General features: G+C 44.5%; 1 protein-coding gene across 1 annotated transcript; it reads left to right on the top strand.

Moving 5' to 3' along the window:
- The first annotated feature begins 13,627 nt into the window (after positions 1-13,627).
- On the top strand, positions 13,628-16,055 carry LOC142923777 (exosome complex exonuclease RRP44-like). Its single transcript, XM_076064757.1, has 2 exons — positions 13,628-13,806; positions 15,512-16,055. The coding sequence occupies exons 1-2, from the start codon at positions 13,663-13,665 to the stop codon at positions 15,731-15,733; spliced, it is 366 nt and encodes a 121-aa protein (XP_075920872.1). The 5' UTR covers positions 13,628-13,662; the 3' UTR covers positions 15,734-16,055.
- The last annotated feature ends 317 nt before the right edge of the window (positions 16,056-16,372 follow it).

Raw genomic sequence — 16,372 nt, 5'->3', positions numbered from 1 at the left:
TCTGCCGTGGCAGATCACTGTTATAATTCAGTGGGCTCACATGACATTGACTTCTCCAAGACGGAGGTTCTTTGCAAACCAACCGGCTACCATGAGAGATTCGTTCATGTGGCCATTCACATATACAAGCACAGAGACAATTTCAACCGAGAAGATGGATTCTGGCTTAGTAACCATTTGAAAGATGTTTTAAACCATTTCCGTTCTTAATTGTATTTTACGATGACCTTCAGACCGCAGCTCTTTCGCTGGCATTGACTCTTAATACCTCTCACACCACGGTTAATGGTATGGTTTACAACATGGAGTATAACAGCGCCTCGCAGCTGTCTCTCTCCCCCTCCTCTGTTCCGACCATGGATGAACTCGTCCGTCTGAACGGAGCCCGTAGCTATCCGTGTTGCTAAAGTTGAGGGTAAGAATCCACCCATTTTTTTCGCCATATAGCATTGTGATATATAACGACTTATTGTTGGTAGCTTAGCTGATTGGAGAATATAGAGAGTTTATTGATAACATTGAGGTAATTTATATTTTAGTTTTTATTGGTTCACTATATAGTATTCATTATATATTGTAGTGTATACCCAGTTACTGTGAATAGCTCAGATGTGTAGGCCTTGACTTCAACATAGCCATTTCTGTGACCAGTCACAAGCTAATCACTCAGTTATTTCAATGCTAAATTCGCCTAGTTATTTCAATGCTAAATTCTCCTGTTTGATTTGTACTAGGTGCCTCGGTGAATGTGTATGCTCTGACTTAAACATAGCTATTTCTGTGACCAGTTACAAGCTAATCACTCAGCTATTTCAATGCTAAATTCTATGCTAATTCCTTTGTCAAGGGGTGCCTCTGCGGATGTGTATGCTTTAACTTAGCTATTTCAATGCTAAATTCTATGCTAATTCCTTTGTCAAGGGGTGCCTCTGCAGATGTGCATGCTTTAACTTTAACATAGCCATTTCTGTGACCAGTCACAAGTTAATCACTCAGCCATTTCAATGCTAAATTCTATGCTAATTCCTTTGTCAAGGCGCTTTGTTTCTTCTCACACAGCTTAAAGGTCGTGATCTGAGCGTGGCTTTTTCACCCCAGCGCTGTCCTCCAGACAGTCTCATCCCTTCACCTGATGAAGGCCGCTTGTGTTGTGGCCGAAACGTCGTGAGAATATTATTGTGTTATTTTATTTGATCAATTTATTATTTTATCCTCATTCTACGTGACTTTACCGAAAGAACCAAAGAAGATGAATCCTTGCAGTCACGAAAGCTTTAAATCGAAATTTAAATTAAGCATCTTTCATTTCTGGCCCTCACTCTCAGCAATAAAAAAGACTTGGCACTGACTCCTGGCCCTTTACATGGGGAGATTATCTGAACATTTGCAATGAATACGTTTTCACCCTTAAATGTTAAGTGTTACGTTCACAAAATGTGTCTGATTCCAATAATATGCGTTAATTGTGTTTTGACCGACCGTCTGTGTTGCTCTATATGGTTTCCAAATTTTGCTTAACCCTGTTTGTTTGGTATGCTTCTCTCTCTCTCTGTCCCCTGTTGTATCTGTGTTAGTTTCCCCCTACTTGGATGTCTGTATATACATCTGGGGTTATATTCTTAGCTCTTTCGGTAAAGTGTTTCCTCTCTCTCGTAAATTTAGCTCTTCTGTACCTGATGATGGCTGCTTGTGTTGCAACCGAAACGTCGTACGCTATTATGTTATTTTATTATTTCTTATTTATACGTGGCTTTACCGAAAAAACCAAAGAGTAATTCCTGCAGTCACGAAAGCTTTGAATCAAGTCTGTAGTGCCTCTTGTTAAACAGTGCTTCAGTTAAACAGGAAAATTAATAAATCCAGCAGGCATGACTTGAAAAGTAACAAATTTACAATTTGGGTGGCACTCTAAATCGTCCGGTAAATCGTGTCGCCAATTATAATGTCTGCGTTTATCTGCGCGTGTCTGTGTACCCCCAGTGGAGGAATGCGTGCGCAGCTTGCTGGACAACCCTGAGTTGATTGACCGTCTGGCACTGGCCTCGGAGCAGGTGAGACTCCGTATGCGTGCATCAGCTCTGCCCCCCCCTCATATTTATGGTGCGGGCCTGTACCCTTGTCCGACCCCTCACTTCCGCGTTGCATCCAGCTGCCTCACTGAAGAAAGGGACACTTGCCTTGCGCTGAGTACGACGTTTCGCTGGTTGTAATCGCCAGGGAAACGATATACTCGATTTGTAAGTGTTGTGGGTTTACTCTCCAATACACTGGCATGCTGCAGTAGTAACTAATTGACACGTTTTGTTTTACGTAACAAACCTTACTAATTGGCTGTACCGGGTTAACTACACACATTTACGCGCTCTTACCCAATAAACCTTTATTATGGATAATATTGGTCGCAAAAGAATACGTGTTAAACAGCTCCATTTTAGAACGTCTCATCCTCACGAGCAATGGTCAATCAATCAAATAAATCCTAGATTTATGACGTGGCATATTTAGCAAAAAGCAGAGACGGAAGGGTGAAACTCTAGAGCAGTGGTTCTTAACCTTGTTGGAGGTACCGAACCCCACCAGTTTCATATGCGCATTCACCGAACCCCTCTTTAGTGAAAAATAAAATGTGATTTTTTTCAAATTCAAGACATAGATATGTTTTTTACTGGTACACAAAATGAGCCGTGCATGAACATTACCTTGTTCAAAGAATAAAACCAACACAATGCATAAACTCACAACAAATTACATACCTGGAAATCAATGTGACTTCTGCTGTTGCCTTTGAGAGATCAGTTCAGATATGCGTGGCTTCACCTTGGCAAGTGCCACTCTCATGTCATTTTCACAGCAAAGTCTGTTCCTTTTCTTCGTTTTTATGTCCAGCATCCTCGAAAAGGATTGCTCACAAAGATATGTTGTAACAAATGGTATAAAAAGATCCAGGGCTTTCTTAGCAATAACTGGATACTTGTTCATTTGTCGACACCAAAACGTTGAGAGCGTTGTTGTTCTGAAGAGTTGCTGTTGAACCTGGCTCTGCTGAATTTCAATGATTTCGTCGAGGAATTGATCATTGACATCTGCTGTTTCAACAGCAAACGTGAACGGCTGTCTCACCCATGCTGGATATGACTCTCTTGTAGGGAAATATCCGTCGAGAGACTTTGCAAGCTCATCTAAGTGCGTGGCAATTGTTTGCTTCAGTTCCGTGGATACAGAAATATCTCCGATTCCAGACACATCTTCGATCTTACTTGCACAGTCGTCCAGAAGCGGGAAGTTTGCGAAGTTATTGTTCTCTGTTCGTCGTTTCCATAACGGTAGCTTTTTTTGAAAAGCCTTCAGGTGTTCTTCCGCTTCCATGATATTGACTCCACCACCCTGCATCTGCTGATTGAGATGATTGAGAGCTGCGAATATATCAGCCATGTACGCTAAAATGAGAATGAACTCAGGATTTTTGAAGCAATCTGCATGGCAGTGTTGGTGCTCTTGCAAAAACAGGGCTAATTCCACACGCATGGCAAAAACACGATTCAGCACCTGTCCCCGGGATAACCACCGAATATTAGAATGGAGCAGAAGTACCTCAAATTCAGAGCCCATTTCTTTACACAGCTCACTGAAGATGCGGTGCCTCAGAGCACTTTTTCGCACATAGTTCACACATTCCACCACAGTTTTTAATACTTCTGCCATTTTTGGAGGTAAGGTTTTTGTTGCCAACGCATGCCTGTGCAGAATACAATGCGTCACAATGATGTGTGGTGCATCGGCCTTTACTAGCGCACCAAAACCAGACTTTCTTCCCAGCATGACTGGAGCTCCGTCCGTACAAACTGCAGAAACCATATCCCATGAAAGATTGTTGTCTCTGAAGAAGTCATCCACAAGCTTCTTCACATCGGCTGCCTTCGTTGTTGTTGTAAGAGGCTTACAAAATAAAAAACTCTTCTTTTATCATGTCGTCTTTCACATAGCGTACAAAAACAGCAAGCTGGCTTAGATCAGAAACGTCTGTGGTTTCGTCGAGTTGAAGGCTGAATTTTGCCGGGCTTGAAATCAGATCCGCGACTACTTGAGCCAAGATGTCTTTACTCATGTCTTCTATTCTGTCACTGACGGTGTCATTTGAAAGGGGAATTTGGGATAATTTACCTTCGGCCGCTGTTCCGAGTATCAGATTCGCCATCTTTAATGCAGCTGGTTTCACAAGTGTTTCACCAATGGTGTGTGGCTTGCCCTGCTTTGCGATCAGGTAAGCAACTTCGTACGATGCTGTCAGGATCGGTTTGTTAACAGGTACAAATCCAAGAGCAGGCAGAGTGGCCCTTTCATCGAATCTGGCTCTCTTCACCCTGAATTCAGCAAGTGTTGTGTTCTTGTATTCCCCGTCTCCATGCAGCTTCAAGAAGTGTTCCTTTAGTTTTGCCGGTGCAAGACTAGAGTTGCTCAACTTGGCGTTGCAAATCATGCAGATAGAACGCTCACTCCCATCACGTTCCGTGATACATGAGAATCCATGTTGTACATATTCGTCAGACCACTTTCTTCTTTTGCCCGACATAGTTAGTATGGATAAAATATTAAAGAAATCACACGACGTACGACAACAACAGTCACACGTTGACTACTGAGTACGCACTAAATTCCCCGCAGCGCTGATTGGCCAAGCAGTGTAGCATGATCATCTGCAGCCAGTGATGGCCAAGCGGGCCGTGTGTGTCATCACAAATTTACACAATAATTCAAGTGTGTCCGGACCTCCGTGGCGGGGGCTCTGCCGAACCCCTGAGATCGACTCACCGAACCCCTGGGGTTCGATCGAACCCAGGTTAAGAACCACTGCTCTAGAGGTAGCTCTATGATATCCGCTTTTGTGGAATGTTCTCTAACACGGATGGCCGTACTGCTCTGAGATAAATCAGACTGGATCCTTCGTCTCGTTACGTGATGGCGGTTGCAAAATTGTTGTTGTCGCGTGCATGTGCCGTGCGTGTGCTGTGTACGTGTGCAGGATGTGGTGGAGTCCCGGGTAATCTTCCCCGAACATCTCCCGCTGTCCCAGCTGCAGCAAGGTGTGCGCTCCGGCCGGTTTGTCCAGGGAACCTTCCTTGCGAGTCGTGAGAATTACCTGGAGGGGACTCTGAGGGTGCGAGGGGACGGTGACAGTGATAAAGAGGTACACGTTTCACAAGCCTGCGTCTGGAAGGAACAATGCTGTTCGATCGTATCTGTGTGAGTTTTAAAAACAAATTTATAATGAAGCAGTGGCATAGCGTTCTTGGCATGAGCAGTAGCTCTTAACCTTTACTGCAAGGCTGCAGTAAAGGTTAAGAGCTACTGGGCTAAAATATTTGTATTTTGAACGTCTTTTGCACCCTACGTAGGTGTCGTAGCCTGGCTCCTGCCCCCCCGGCCTGTGGGTCCTGGTGCAGTTGCACTGCCTGCACACTCGATAGCTACGCCACCACAACCACAGTATATACGTTAATTGTGACTACTTTAATAATAGGGTTTTTCCCTTTTTTTCTGGCAACAAAACTGAAACCTTTTACAAGGAATCATGTGTGCATTAACCACAATACTTGTGGTCAAAATGCAAACAAAAAACACACTATGATAATATATGCATTGTCCTTGAGACTGATTGGTCCACACCAGGGACGGCTTTCTTTTGAGCCTCGACCCAATTGGTGCGAGACCAGAGGACGCCAAAAGGCGTACGCATATATTGCAAATATTATCAGTGTGTTTTTGTTTGCATTTTCACCACAAGTATTGTGGTTAATGCACACATGATTCCTTGTAAACGGTTTCAGTTTTGTTGCCAGAAAAAAAGGGAAAAACCCTATTATTAAAGTAGTCACAATTAACGTATATACTGTGGTTGTGGTGGCGTAGCTATCGAGTGTGCAGGCAGTGCAACTGCACCAGGATCCACAGGCCGGGGGGGCAGGAGCCAGGCTACGACACCTACGTAGGGTGCAAAAGACGTTCAAAATACAAATATTTTAGCCGGGGACGTTGCAGAAGAGAATGAGGAGGATGTGGTGAGTGGAGCGTCAACACTGCCGAACCAAAATCAAACCCAGACACCTGCAGTGTGCGTGTCTCTCTCCCCGTGGTCGCATGGATTTTTCTCCAGGTCCTCCGGCTTTTCCCTCCACAGTTACAATCTGACATGCACTTAGAGTATTTGGCTGCTATCAATTTCAAATGTGATAAGATACTTCACTGAACGATCATTTGTGGCCAGGTCACTTAAAAAGAGCTATATAGCTCTCAGGGTCCTTACCTGGTAAAGTTAAAATAGTTTATAGTTTTTAAATAGTTTTAATATAGTTTAAACAAAGAATAACAACAAAGACTCAACCACTTCAAGAGAGACCTTAAACATAATGAACACCGTGTGACCAGACAACAATCCACATTAGAGATGCTGTTAGCTTGATTTTGCATTTATTAAATGACTTTACATTACATTACTTCAAAATCAAGTCAGGAGTGCTAATCATTTCGTACAATTTTTGTATGTACGTAGGGGTTATTTGACCATACTTCGATGCGGGTTGGTGAAGGGGGGGGGCATAGATCACGAGCTTAGAAGGACAGGACAACAGTTCATTTTGCTGTACTGCGCTCTGCTGCCAGTCATTTTGGCGCAGAGCCTATACCACCTGTTATGCATATCCAGGCTCAACATGGCGTCGCTTCCACGGTCTGAGCTCCTTTTTAATGTTTATTTTAATTAACTTAATTAGAACTCAAGAGATCAGGACACGTATCATTTGCGAGAGTGACCTTGGTCACAGGGTGGCCTCTATATTGAAAACTAATTTCTTTAGAACTGCTTTTTGTATTTAGATTGTAGTCCTTGCCACACACCTCTTTTTAGCATGGTTGGCTGTGTAGGGTGCGAAATAAGTTCTACATGCGTACATACCACAGTGACAAAATGCAAAACATAATAAAGTACAGCAATGAAGTTAATTGAAATTGGCACGAAAACAACCGTGGTTTATGAAAAGTCGACAATATTGCACAAACATAAACAAGTGTTAGATATTAAATCGCATGTAGTGCAAGTTGGCTTGGGCAGATTATTTATAGACTGATCATTGCACAGTTATACTTATACAAACGTTACGTAAACATTAAACACATAGGGTGACTGATGTGCTAAGCAGGTAAGAGAAAATGTCAATCAGTGAAATTATAAAGAATCGAGAGATTAAGCACCAAATTGTGAATTAGATGGGAGGGTAACCTTTGTTGTAGATAATATTGGTCGCAAAAGCCTACGTGTTTTTTTTTAAACGTGTGGTATCTGATGGGCGTGTTCCGGTTGATTCTATCAATCGCCAGAACTGTTTTAACTCATCAATATTTACGGAGGACTCCTCACGGTGATCTTTTGTCATTTTAACAAAGCGTCAGTCTCATTATTGACATTGATGAGACACAGCATGAAACCACATCCGCAGGTTAAGCGCTATTGTTTTGGATTGCTCCTTCCCCTTCAAGCCAAATTGTATTGTGTTATGCAGTGAGTTGGTTAAACAATAGTTATTTCATTATTCCAGTGTGTGAGAGAGACGCTACTGTGGTGAGTGCTCATTCGAGTTTGCGTTGTCATCTCCCGGTGCTATCCCAGCTGCTGCTGCTGTCGTCGCTCTTGCTTAGCTTACGCAACACGATGTTTGTCCTTTGTTTTGGTCTCCAGCTTAAAGCCGAAAGTGGGAAGATGCGTCGGCCCACTGGCAAAGTGGTCGGCATCATCAAGCGGAACTCGAGGCCGCTGTGCGGCATGCTCATGCCCAGCCCAATCAAGGAGGTGGGCTGATCTGCATGTGTGTGTGTACGTGTGGGGAGCGGTGATGTAGCGGTTAGCGCGCTGCGCTACGAATCCTGGGACCCGAGTTGGATTATATTTATCGCTCATAACCAATAAACAGCGGCAAATGTCTGAACCTGTCTTGGGCCCTTCCCTAGGTCGACTCGGCCATAAATGAGTCTCTGATGTGGCATGTAAACATCAGCGCTGTGGAGACAAAGGCGGTCGGGCATGGTGCTGGCCGTACCCACCCCGTCGTTTGCCGTACCAGCTTGAATAGGTGTGTACTGACGGCACTCGCCAAAACAGTTTGTTGAATGCCTTACTGGGGGCTCTTTGTGCGTGTTGCAGGCCACCCGCCACCTGTTCACGCCCGCGGACCGCCGCATGCCACGAGTGCGGGTGGAGACAAGACAAGCAGCGTCCCTGCAGGCCCACCGCATCGTGGTGGCCATCGATGGCTGGCTGCGACACTCCCGCTACCCGAACGTACGACTGCACCGTGACGCCCCGCACGCCGTGACACCTCACCCGTCCGTCCCGTGGTCGGCATCGTCGGGCTCATCCTTCTGTCACTTGACGCGCGGCCAGGCGGCTCTGTATGCAATACAGCCGTCGAACCCAAAACACGAACGGTGACACGGTGAATTGGAAGTCAGGGTGGATGAGCTGGCACCACTGTGATTTTTTTGTTTGAAAGCATGGCAAACTCACCTGTGATTCAACCTAGGTTATTAAGGTGTTGTAAGTTGATAGTCTCAGCCCAGTCACCAATAACTGCACCAAAAACGATATTAAATTTGGTCGTGCACTTCGATTGTTTAATTTCCATCTCTGAGAAAACTACTGCTTTTGACTGCCATGTGATGAACATTACTTTGATTGGCAGAGTTGTTGGAAAAGCACTGCCCCCCTACAATTTGGACCGCATTTCACTTCATTGGATCTTAGAAGTAGCTCTGTTATGTCTGCTCCTGTGGGTCGTCCTTGACCACGAAGGGTGGTATAGATTGCTTGTCTTGTGTGATACCATTAACACAATGAGAAAAAAAAATTGGTGAAAAGCTATATATATTAAGATGTATTCTTTGGGTTATATCTTTGTTTAAACAGATGCCGGTTAATATTCTACATCATGAACGTTAGGTACAAGGTTGGCATTGTGGTTGTGCTTTTCATACCTATTTGCCACTGCACAACCGAGCGGCACCATGGCTGGCAAGGTTTAGTGGGCTGCAGGTTGTTTATCCACTGCAAAAGCGGATTCATGCCATGGACGGTCAATGCTTTGAACAAGTTCATGGCACATGCAGATGACGCTGTGGTGCCACGTCCCCGTGGTGTACCGACTGCCGTCACACAACGTGTCCCTAGCCCCGCCCCTGGCCCTGCTCGGCCCCCGGATAGATTTGGATGCCTTGTGGGGCCAGCATATCACGGTTTGGTTCCGGTTCGACACAGCAAAAAGCCAGTGGGTGACCACAGACACCTCGAGAGCTCTGCGCTGTCTGGGTTCCAATGTACCAGTGGAAAAGGGATACCGGTGACGATTGGCCACGTATGTGCATATGCATGTTGAACTTCTTCCGTACCATACGTAGACAACCGTGCTAATCGTCGGTGTGCTTGTGCAGGGCCATTTTGTGCGCTCTCTGGGCGAATGTGGGGATAAGGAGATGGAGACAGAGGTGCTGCTGCTGGAGCACGACGTGCCACACCAGCCCTTCAGCCAGGCCGTACTTGCATGCCTGCTCCCTCCCACGTTCAGCATCACAGCAGAGGTACGCATGAGACGTGTGACGATATGTCAATTCATCGATTGAGTTCAATCCTTATGCCTGCGGTGCGTTGGTGTGTTTGGTCGTGCATGTGAGAATCCTTTACTTCAATGTTCTTTATTACAAGGCCCACGGGCCACTGGTGGCCCCTGGGTGGCCTTTGGTGTGGTCCATGACGTGTGGCCCCCGACGTATAGGCCCCCGACAATGGACAAATGCGAAAACATCCCCCATCATCATCATCGTGCTGTCAAACCTCAATAGTTTCAAGATGTTTGGCCTGCGTTGAATATTCTAGATTTAAAGCTTTCGTAGAATACCTTCTGGAGGGCCTCTCTGGAGCTCTCCCTCCAGTCGAGGTCCTTCCGCTGCACTGGCATGAACGAGAAGCCATGGGGCTCTACACCTTTACCGCAGACCGTATATAGAAAAGCCGTCGACCTGAAAGAAAGTCGATGGCTCGGACACATCATCGTAAGAAGAGAGGAAATTCACATCGGAGGAAGGAAGGCAACGGACTTATGGAAGCACCAGGGCGGAGACCCGAGAGGCAGGCCTCGAGAGTTGCGGATCAAAGTGGTGAGCCAGGATGTGGAGGACTCTGCAGTAGCTGTGGAGATGGTCCAGTACAGAAATGAATGGAGCAAGGGGACTACAGACTTTTTTCCTATAACACTGTACTTGCGTTCCTGAAGAACACCGAATGGTGGAAAAATCGCGTAATAAATAACATAGGGTAAAGCACAGTCGGCGATAACACGTGAGATGCGTACGCAGGCTTAACAAAGACGTTCAGTTTTTGTAAAACTCTCGTTTGCTTTCACGTGTATTGTATCGGTGCCTTGCTATGTTAGTGCAGTTGAGGTTTCCGGATGGCTGAGAGGTCAGAGCGTTGAGCTTGCACCTCTGAGTTCACAAGTGGAGCGAGATGAACCGGGTTCACAAGTGGTAGTATGTATGTTGAACTTCTTTTGCACCGTACGTAGCCAACTGTGCTAATCGGAGGTGCGAGGTAGGACATGAAAGTAGTGAGTTGATGGTCTCTGTCCAGTCAACAATCACTGCACAAAACGCAGGTTCTTTTTTTAGGTAAGATCGTGTAAATATGTAAATGTGTCATTAAACCCACCCCCACCCGACACAGCCAACTAATAAGGGTTGTCACGTAAACAGAACATGCCAATTCGTCACGAGTACAGCACACCGGTGTGTTGTACCAGTGACGAATTGGCCACGTTCTGTTTATGTGGCAACCCTTACTAGTCGGCTGTGGCGGGTGGTGGCGGGATTAACGACACATTTATGTATTTACACAATCTAACCCAAACAAACCTGTATTATGGATGATATTGGTCACGAAAGCCTACGTGTTAAACTCACTGCACGAAAGACCACCAAATTACATTACACTAAATTTGGTTAAATTCCAGCTTTGAGAATTAAAAAAATATCAATTTTACTGTCTTTGGGTGAGCGTAACCCTCAGTGGTCATCGGGAGCCACGTAGACATCTGTTGAGTTCTGGCTTGGATCAGGCGTGGGCATTGTGTAATTGCGAGGACCCCATGGTTCACCCGTGGTGTGTTCATCGTATCCCCGCAGGCGTCTCTGACGTACGCAGAGGCTCAGCTAATGATGGACGACGCTGGGCGGAAGGACCCGGTCACCAGCAGCTTGCGTGGCCTCAACTCCCTGGCCAAGATCCTCAAGCAGAGGCGCATTCAAAACGGGTAACTCATTTTGATTTAAAGCTTTCGTGACTGCAGTAATTCATATTCTTAGTTTTTTCGGTAAAGTCACGTTGAAGAGAAACAACAAAATAACAAAATATATATAAAACAATAAAAAAATTTCTCACGACGTTTCGACCATAACTCAAACGGTCATCATCAGGTGTGTCGGTTTGCATAAATTTATTTTGAAAACGGCATAGTTATTTATTTATATATATATAAATAACGTTTGCGTCACGCGCAACGATTGGCTGTTTGCCAGGACTAGTCCATCTATTTTTTGAAAAGAGGAGGGGGGAGACGAAATTTGTTTTTATGTATGCTGTCTGAAAGCCACTGTAAGCGTGAACAATCAATCAAGAACTGAAATGATTTATCAAATCTTTCCAATGATTGCTAAGATAAAATCCATCTTCTCGGTTGAAATTGTCTCTGTGTTTGTATATGTGGATAGCCTCATGAACGAATCTCTCATGGAAGCCAGATGGCTTACAAAGAACCTCCGTCTTGGAAAAGTCAATGGCATGTGAGCCTACTGAATTAGAACAATGATCTGCTACGGCCGAGGTGTTGGTCCTACCGTGTTTAAGGTCTGCTTTATGTTCACGAATGCGGTCCGAGATATGGCGTTTGGTTTCTCCAATGTAACTACTACCACAGAGGCAACTTAGTTTGTAGACACCAGGGTATTGTGTTAAAATGTGTTAAAATCCGTGATCTGGTTCCGTCTGTAAAAGATGTGATTCCGGACATACAATACCCTGGTGTCTACAAACTAAGTTGCCTCTGTGGTAGTAGTTACATTGGAGAAACCAAACGCCATATCTCGGACCGCATTCGTGAACATAAAGCAGACCTTAAACACGGTAGGACCAACACCTCGGCCGTAGCAGATCATTGTTCTAATTCAGTAGGCTCACATGCCATTGACTTTTCCAAGACGGAGGTTCTTTGTAAGCCATCTGGCTTCCATGAGAGATTCGTTCATGAGGCTATTCACATATACAAACACAGAGACAATTTCAACCGAGAAGATGGATTCTATCTTAGCAATCATTGGAAAGATTTGATAAATCATTTCAGTTCTTGATTGATTGTTCACGCTTACAGTGGCTTTCAGACAGCATACATAAAAACAAATTTCGTCTCCCCCCTCCTCTTTTCAAAAAATAGATGGACTAGTCCTGGCAAACAGCCAATCGTTGCGCGTGACGCAAACGTTATTTTTTTTTATATATAAATAAATAAATATGCCGTTTTCAAAATAAATTTATGCAAACCGACACACCTGATGATGACCGTTTGAGTTATGGTCGAAACGTCGTGAGAATTTTTATTGTTTTATATATATTTTGTTATTTTGTTGTTTCTCTTCAACGTGACTTTACCGAAAAAACTAAGAATATGAATTACTGCAGTCACGAAAGCTTTAAATCAAAAACAATAAAGAAGTTAAGGTTTTACCTGGTTAATAACATCCTTCTAGATTGGAGTGTTACAGGCTGCTGCGGGGCTACATTGTGGGCAATAGAGGACAATGCAGTGACACAATTTGTTTTACTCTTCTTAATGCTCCCATGTCTGTGCTCCCCCACCTTTGCCAACGCGTACTGACCACCACGGTTAAGTACGGTAAAACCACCCCACGACCCGCATGACATGGGGCTGCCCTCATCCAGCAGTGGATTGACTTAACGAGCTGTGCATGTTCAACTCAAATATCTGAGTTTGTGAAGTGTCTTATATTAAGATTCTGTGTTGTTTTGGCTGGACATGATAATCGCTCATGTCCCGTCTCCACCCGTAGGGCATTGACTCTGGCATCCCCTGAGGTCCGATTCCACATTGACAGCGAAACCCACGACCCGATCGACCTGCAGACCAAGGAACTCAAGTGAGTCTCGTCAACAAGACACCTCCCATGACTGCAATCCGACTGTTGTGCAGATCTCTCTATCAGAATCAAAATATATATTTCTACTGGAAGAATCCGATGAGCTATAAAGCTCTTTTTTCACAGATGTCCAGTTGGGGCAGGTCACAACGTTACAACAACAAACAATACAAGCACACGTTAGGATTGCAAAGTATTGGAAAGGTAAACAAATAACTTAAACAAATATACAAATACAACTAAACTATTTTTATCGTACCAAGTAAAACCCTGACCACAAATGATAGCTGAACAAAGTGGCTTATCACGTGGGAAATTTATTATCAGCATAATAATCTAAGATAAAGATTCTTGACCCTTGTGGTTGATGTGTTGTGGTGGCGGAAACTGGTGCGTGTACACAGGGAGACCAACTCGATGGTGGAGGAGTTCATGTTGCTCGCCAACATCTCCGTGGCGGAGCGCATCGTAGACGAATTCCCCGAGTGTGCGCTGCTCCGACGCCACCCGGCGCTTCCGACTTCCAACTACGACATCTTGGTGAAGGCGGCGAAATCAAAGGTAGAGTTAGAACCCCTTTTAACGACCACCCTTGTTAACTAATCGCTTAACAACGGGCCTCCATCGAGCTCAATGTGTAGGCTTAACCGACCATTTCCCTGTTAATGACGGGCTGTTGTAGGTACAGTAAATATGAATTAATGCCACGTAGAAGGGAAACAATAAAATAATAAAAATATAAAACAATAAAATTCTCACGACGTTTCGACTGCAACACAAGCAACCATCATCAGGTGTGAAAACCACAACAAGAAAATTTGAAAAAAGTGGCAGTTATTTTTAACGTTAGCACCACGGAGAGAGATTTGACAGTTTGTTCAGATGGACGAGTCCATCTATGTTTGGAAAAGAGGAGGGGGGAGACGAAAAATAATGGATGCGGTCTGAAAGCCACCTTAAGCGTGATCAATCAATTAAGACCCGAAATGGTTTATCAAATCTCTCTCCGTGGTGCTAACGTTAAAATAATCTCCGCTTTTTTCAAATTTTTTTGTTGTGGTTTTCACACCTGATGATGATTGCTTGTGTTGCAGTCGAAACGTCGTGAGAATTTTATTGTTTTATATTTTTATTATTTTATTGTTTCCCTTCTACGTGAATTTACCGAAAGAACCAAGAATATGAATCCCTGCAGTCACGAAAGCTTTAAATCAAAATGAATGAATGCATTTATTAACAGTGTTTATTTTAATATGATGTGTTTATAATGTTAGTATCTTTATGTAGTAATATCCATTGTTTAAATATTATAAAGTACGTTTTTTGGGTGAACAAGGGAAACTTTCGATGGTATCGGAACGAATTAAGCTTTTAACACGTATTTCCTATACTCGCTTAATGACCAAATCCTTTAATGCTCGTGTTCGTGGAACCAATTACCATCTTTAAGAAGGGTTCTACTGTCTCTAGATTGCTGTTAACCTTCCTTCAATATCTTCCTCTTCGCAAGGAATTCAGAGGTCGCCGGGTGGCTCAAATTTTAGTTTGAGGTCTTTTGGTTTAACCGGGTGAGAACTCAAGAGACCATAATAGTCTCATTTGCAAGGGTCACCTGGGTCACCCTATGACCCAGAGATTACAGCTAGGACCCTGGCTTCAAAATCCAGCAGCCGCATTGAACATACTGTGTTATCAAGTGTAGGGAGTTGAAGGACTCGGCTCGTTTCCCAGCTACTCCACAGAAATAAGCAACAAAAAACATCACGATAAATGTAGTACTGTATTTAATTTTAGATAAATTCCAGCACTGAAATGTTGAAATATCAGGTCGACTTATTGTGATGAACATTATGCTCAAAATGGGTGGGAATGTGCTACCCCCTACTGTGAAGCAGAGGTGTCTTGAAACGATGTCAGTATTGGCCTGAGCGAGCAATTGCAGGGCTGCACCTTTTACCTTTATCTTGAGATGTAGCCGTATAGTTTCCACTCGCCCTTAGAGGCAGAACAACTCAAAAGGTGTAACGAACCACAGACAACGCTGGAAGGCAGCCAGGCACTGTGCCAGATGTAGATTAATCCACTTGCTGTACTGCCTTCTCCTGGCAAGCCAGGTTATGGAAACCTGAATGCCTACAGGAAGTGCGCTGAATAACGTTTTCTTTCCAATACACCACAACCCTTGCTGCTTCCCCAGCACTGAACTACAAGCCACGTGCGGGATAGTCACCTCACAAACGCCGGTGTGCCCGATTTTTTTGCGCAGAACATCGAGATCCAGGTGGACTCGGCTAAGGCGTTGGCCGAGTCCCTGGACCGGGCGGCGGTGCCGGGAGCGCCACCATACCTCAACACTCTGCTGCGCATCCTGGCCACGCGCTGCATGATGCAGGCCATCTACTTCTGCTCCGGCATGGAGCCCGACACCCACCACTACGGGCTCGCCACCGCCATCTACACCCACTTCACGTCGCCCATTCGACGGTGACGTGCTCTGGCGTCAGGCACACGCGTGAAATCGACCTTCGCGATTATTGAGGGGACTATGTTGTTGTCTTGGTGTGGTCTGGGACTGTGCTGCCTTTCCCAAGTTTAGGAATTTATTCATTAATTGATGTACTTATGCAATGTTAATTTGTCATTATGGCACACCTCCGATTAGCACGATTGGCTACGTACTTGTATATCTTTTTTCTATTATTTACTTTTAGTGATTTGTTTACCTTTCCTATTCTTAGCACTCCTATCATCTACCTAGTGGACATCTGTCAAAAAGAGCTTTTATCGCGAATCGGATTTCTCCAGGATAAAGATTCAGATTTTGACTTATTTTTCTAAAAGGTCCTATAAACGGGAAGTTTGGCCAATTCCTTAAATGGTTGTTTGGCTTGTGTTGGAGAAAAACTAGAGGATCCGGAGAACACCAACGCCTACAAGGAGGGTGACAGTGTTCCACGTGCAGAATCAAGAATCCATTGCCGTGTTGCAGCGGCGGCCAAAAGTGAATTGCAATTCTGCCATGGATCGCTAACGATTTTGTTGTGGATCTTAAATAAGAACACAGATATGAGCAGGCAGCAATTTGCGTTACATCTGATGACAAATAAAAAATCCTCAACAAAGAATT

The sequence above is a fragment of the Petromyzon marinus genome, unplaced genomic scaffold (genome assembly GCF_048934315.1).
Source record: "Petromyzon marinus isolate PM22_M1 ecotype Great Lakes invasive population unplaced genomic scaffold, UKy_Petmar_22M1.pri1.0 PM_Scaffold_7, whole genome shotgun sequence".
Lineage (NCBI taxonomy): Eukaryota > Metazoa > Chordata > Hyperoartia > Petromyzontiformes > Petromyzontidae > Petromyzon > Petromyzon marinus.
This window is presented reverse-complemented; position numbering and strand designations above follow the sequence as displayed.

Bases quoted from the DNA above. Each gene is read 5' to 3' on its own strand.
- LOC142923777 (XM_076064757.1), top strand. From the start codon at position 13,663: ATGGTGGAGGAGTTCATGTTGCTCGCCAACATCTCCGTGGCGGAGCGC. The intron at 13,807-15,511 runs GTAGAGTTAGAA...TTTTTTGCGCAG, and splicing joins TGAAGGCGGCGAAATCAAAG to AACATCGAGATCCAGGTGGA.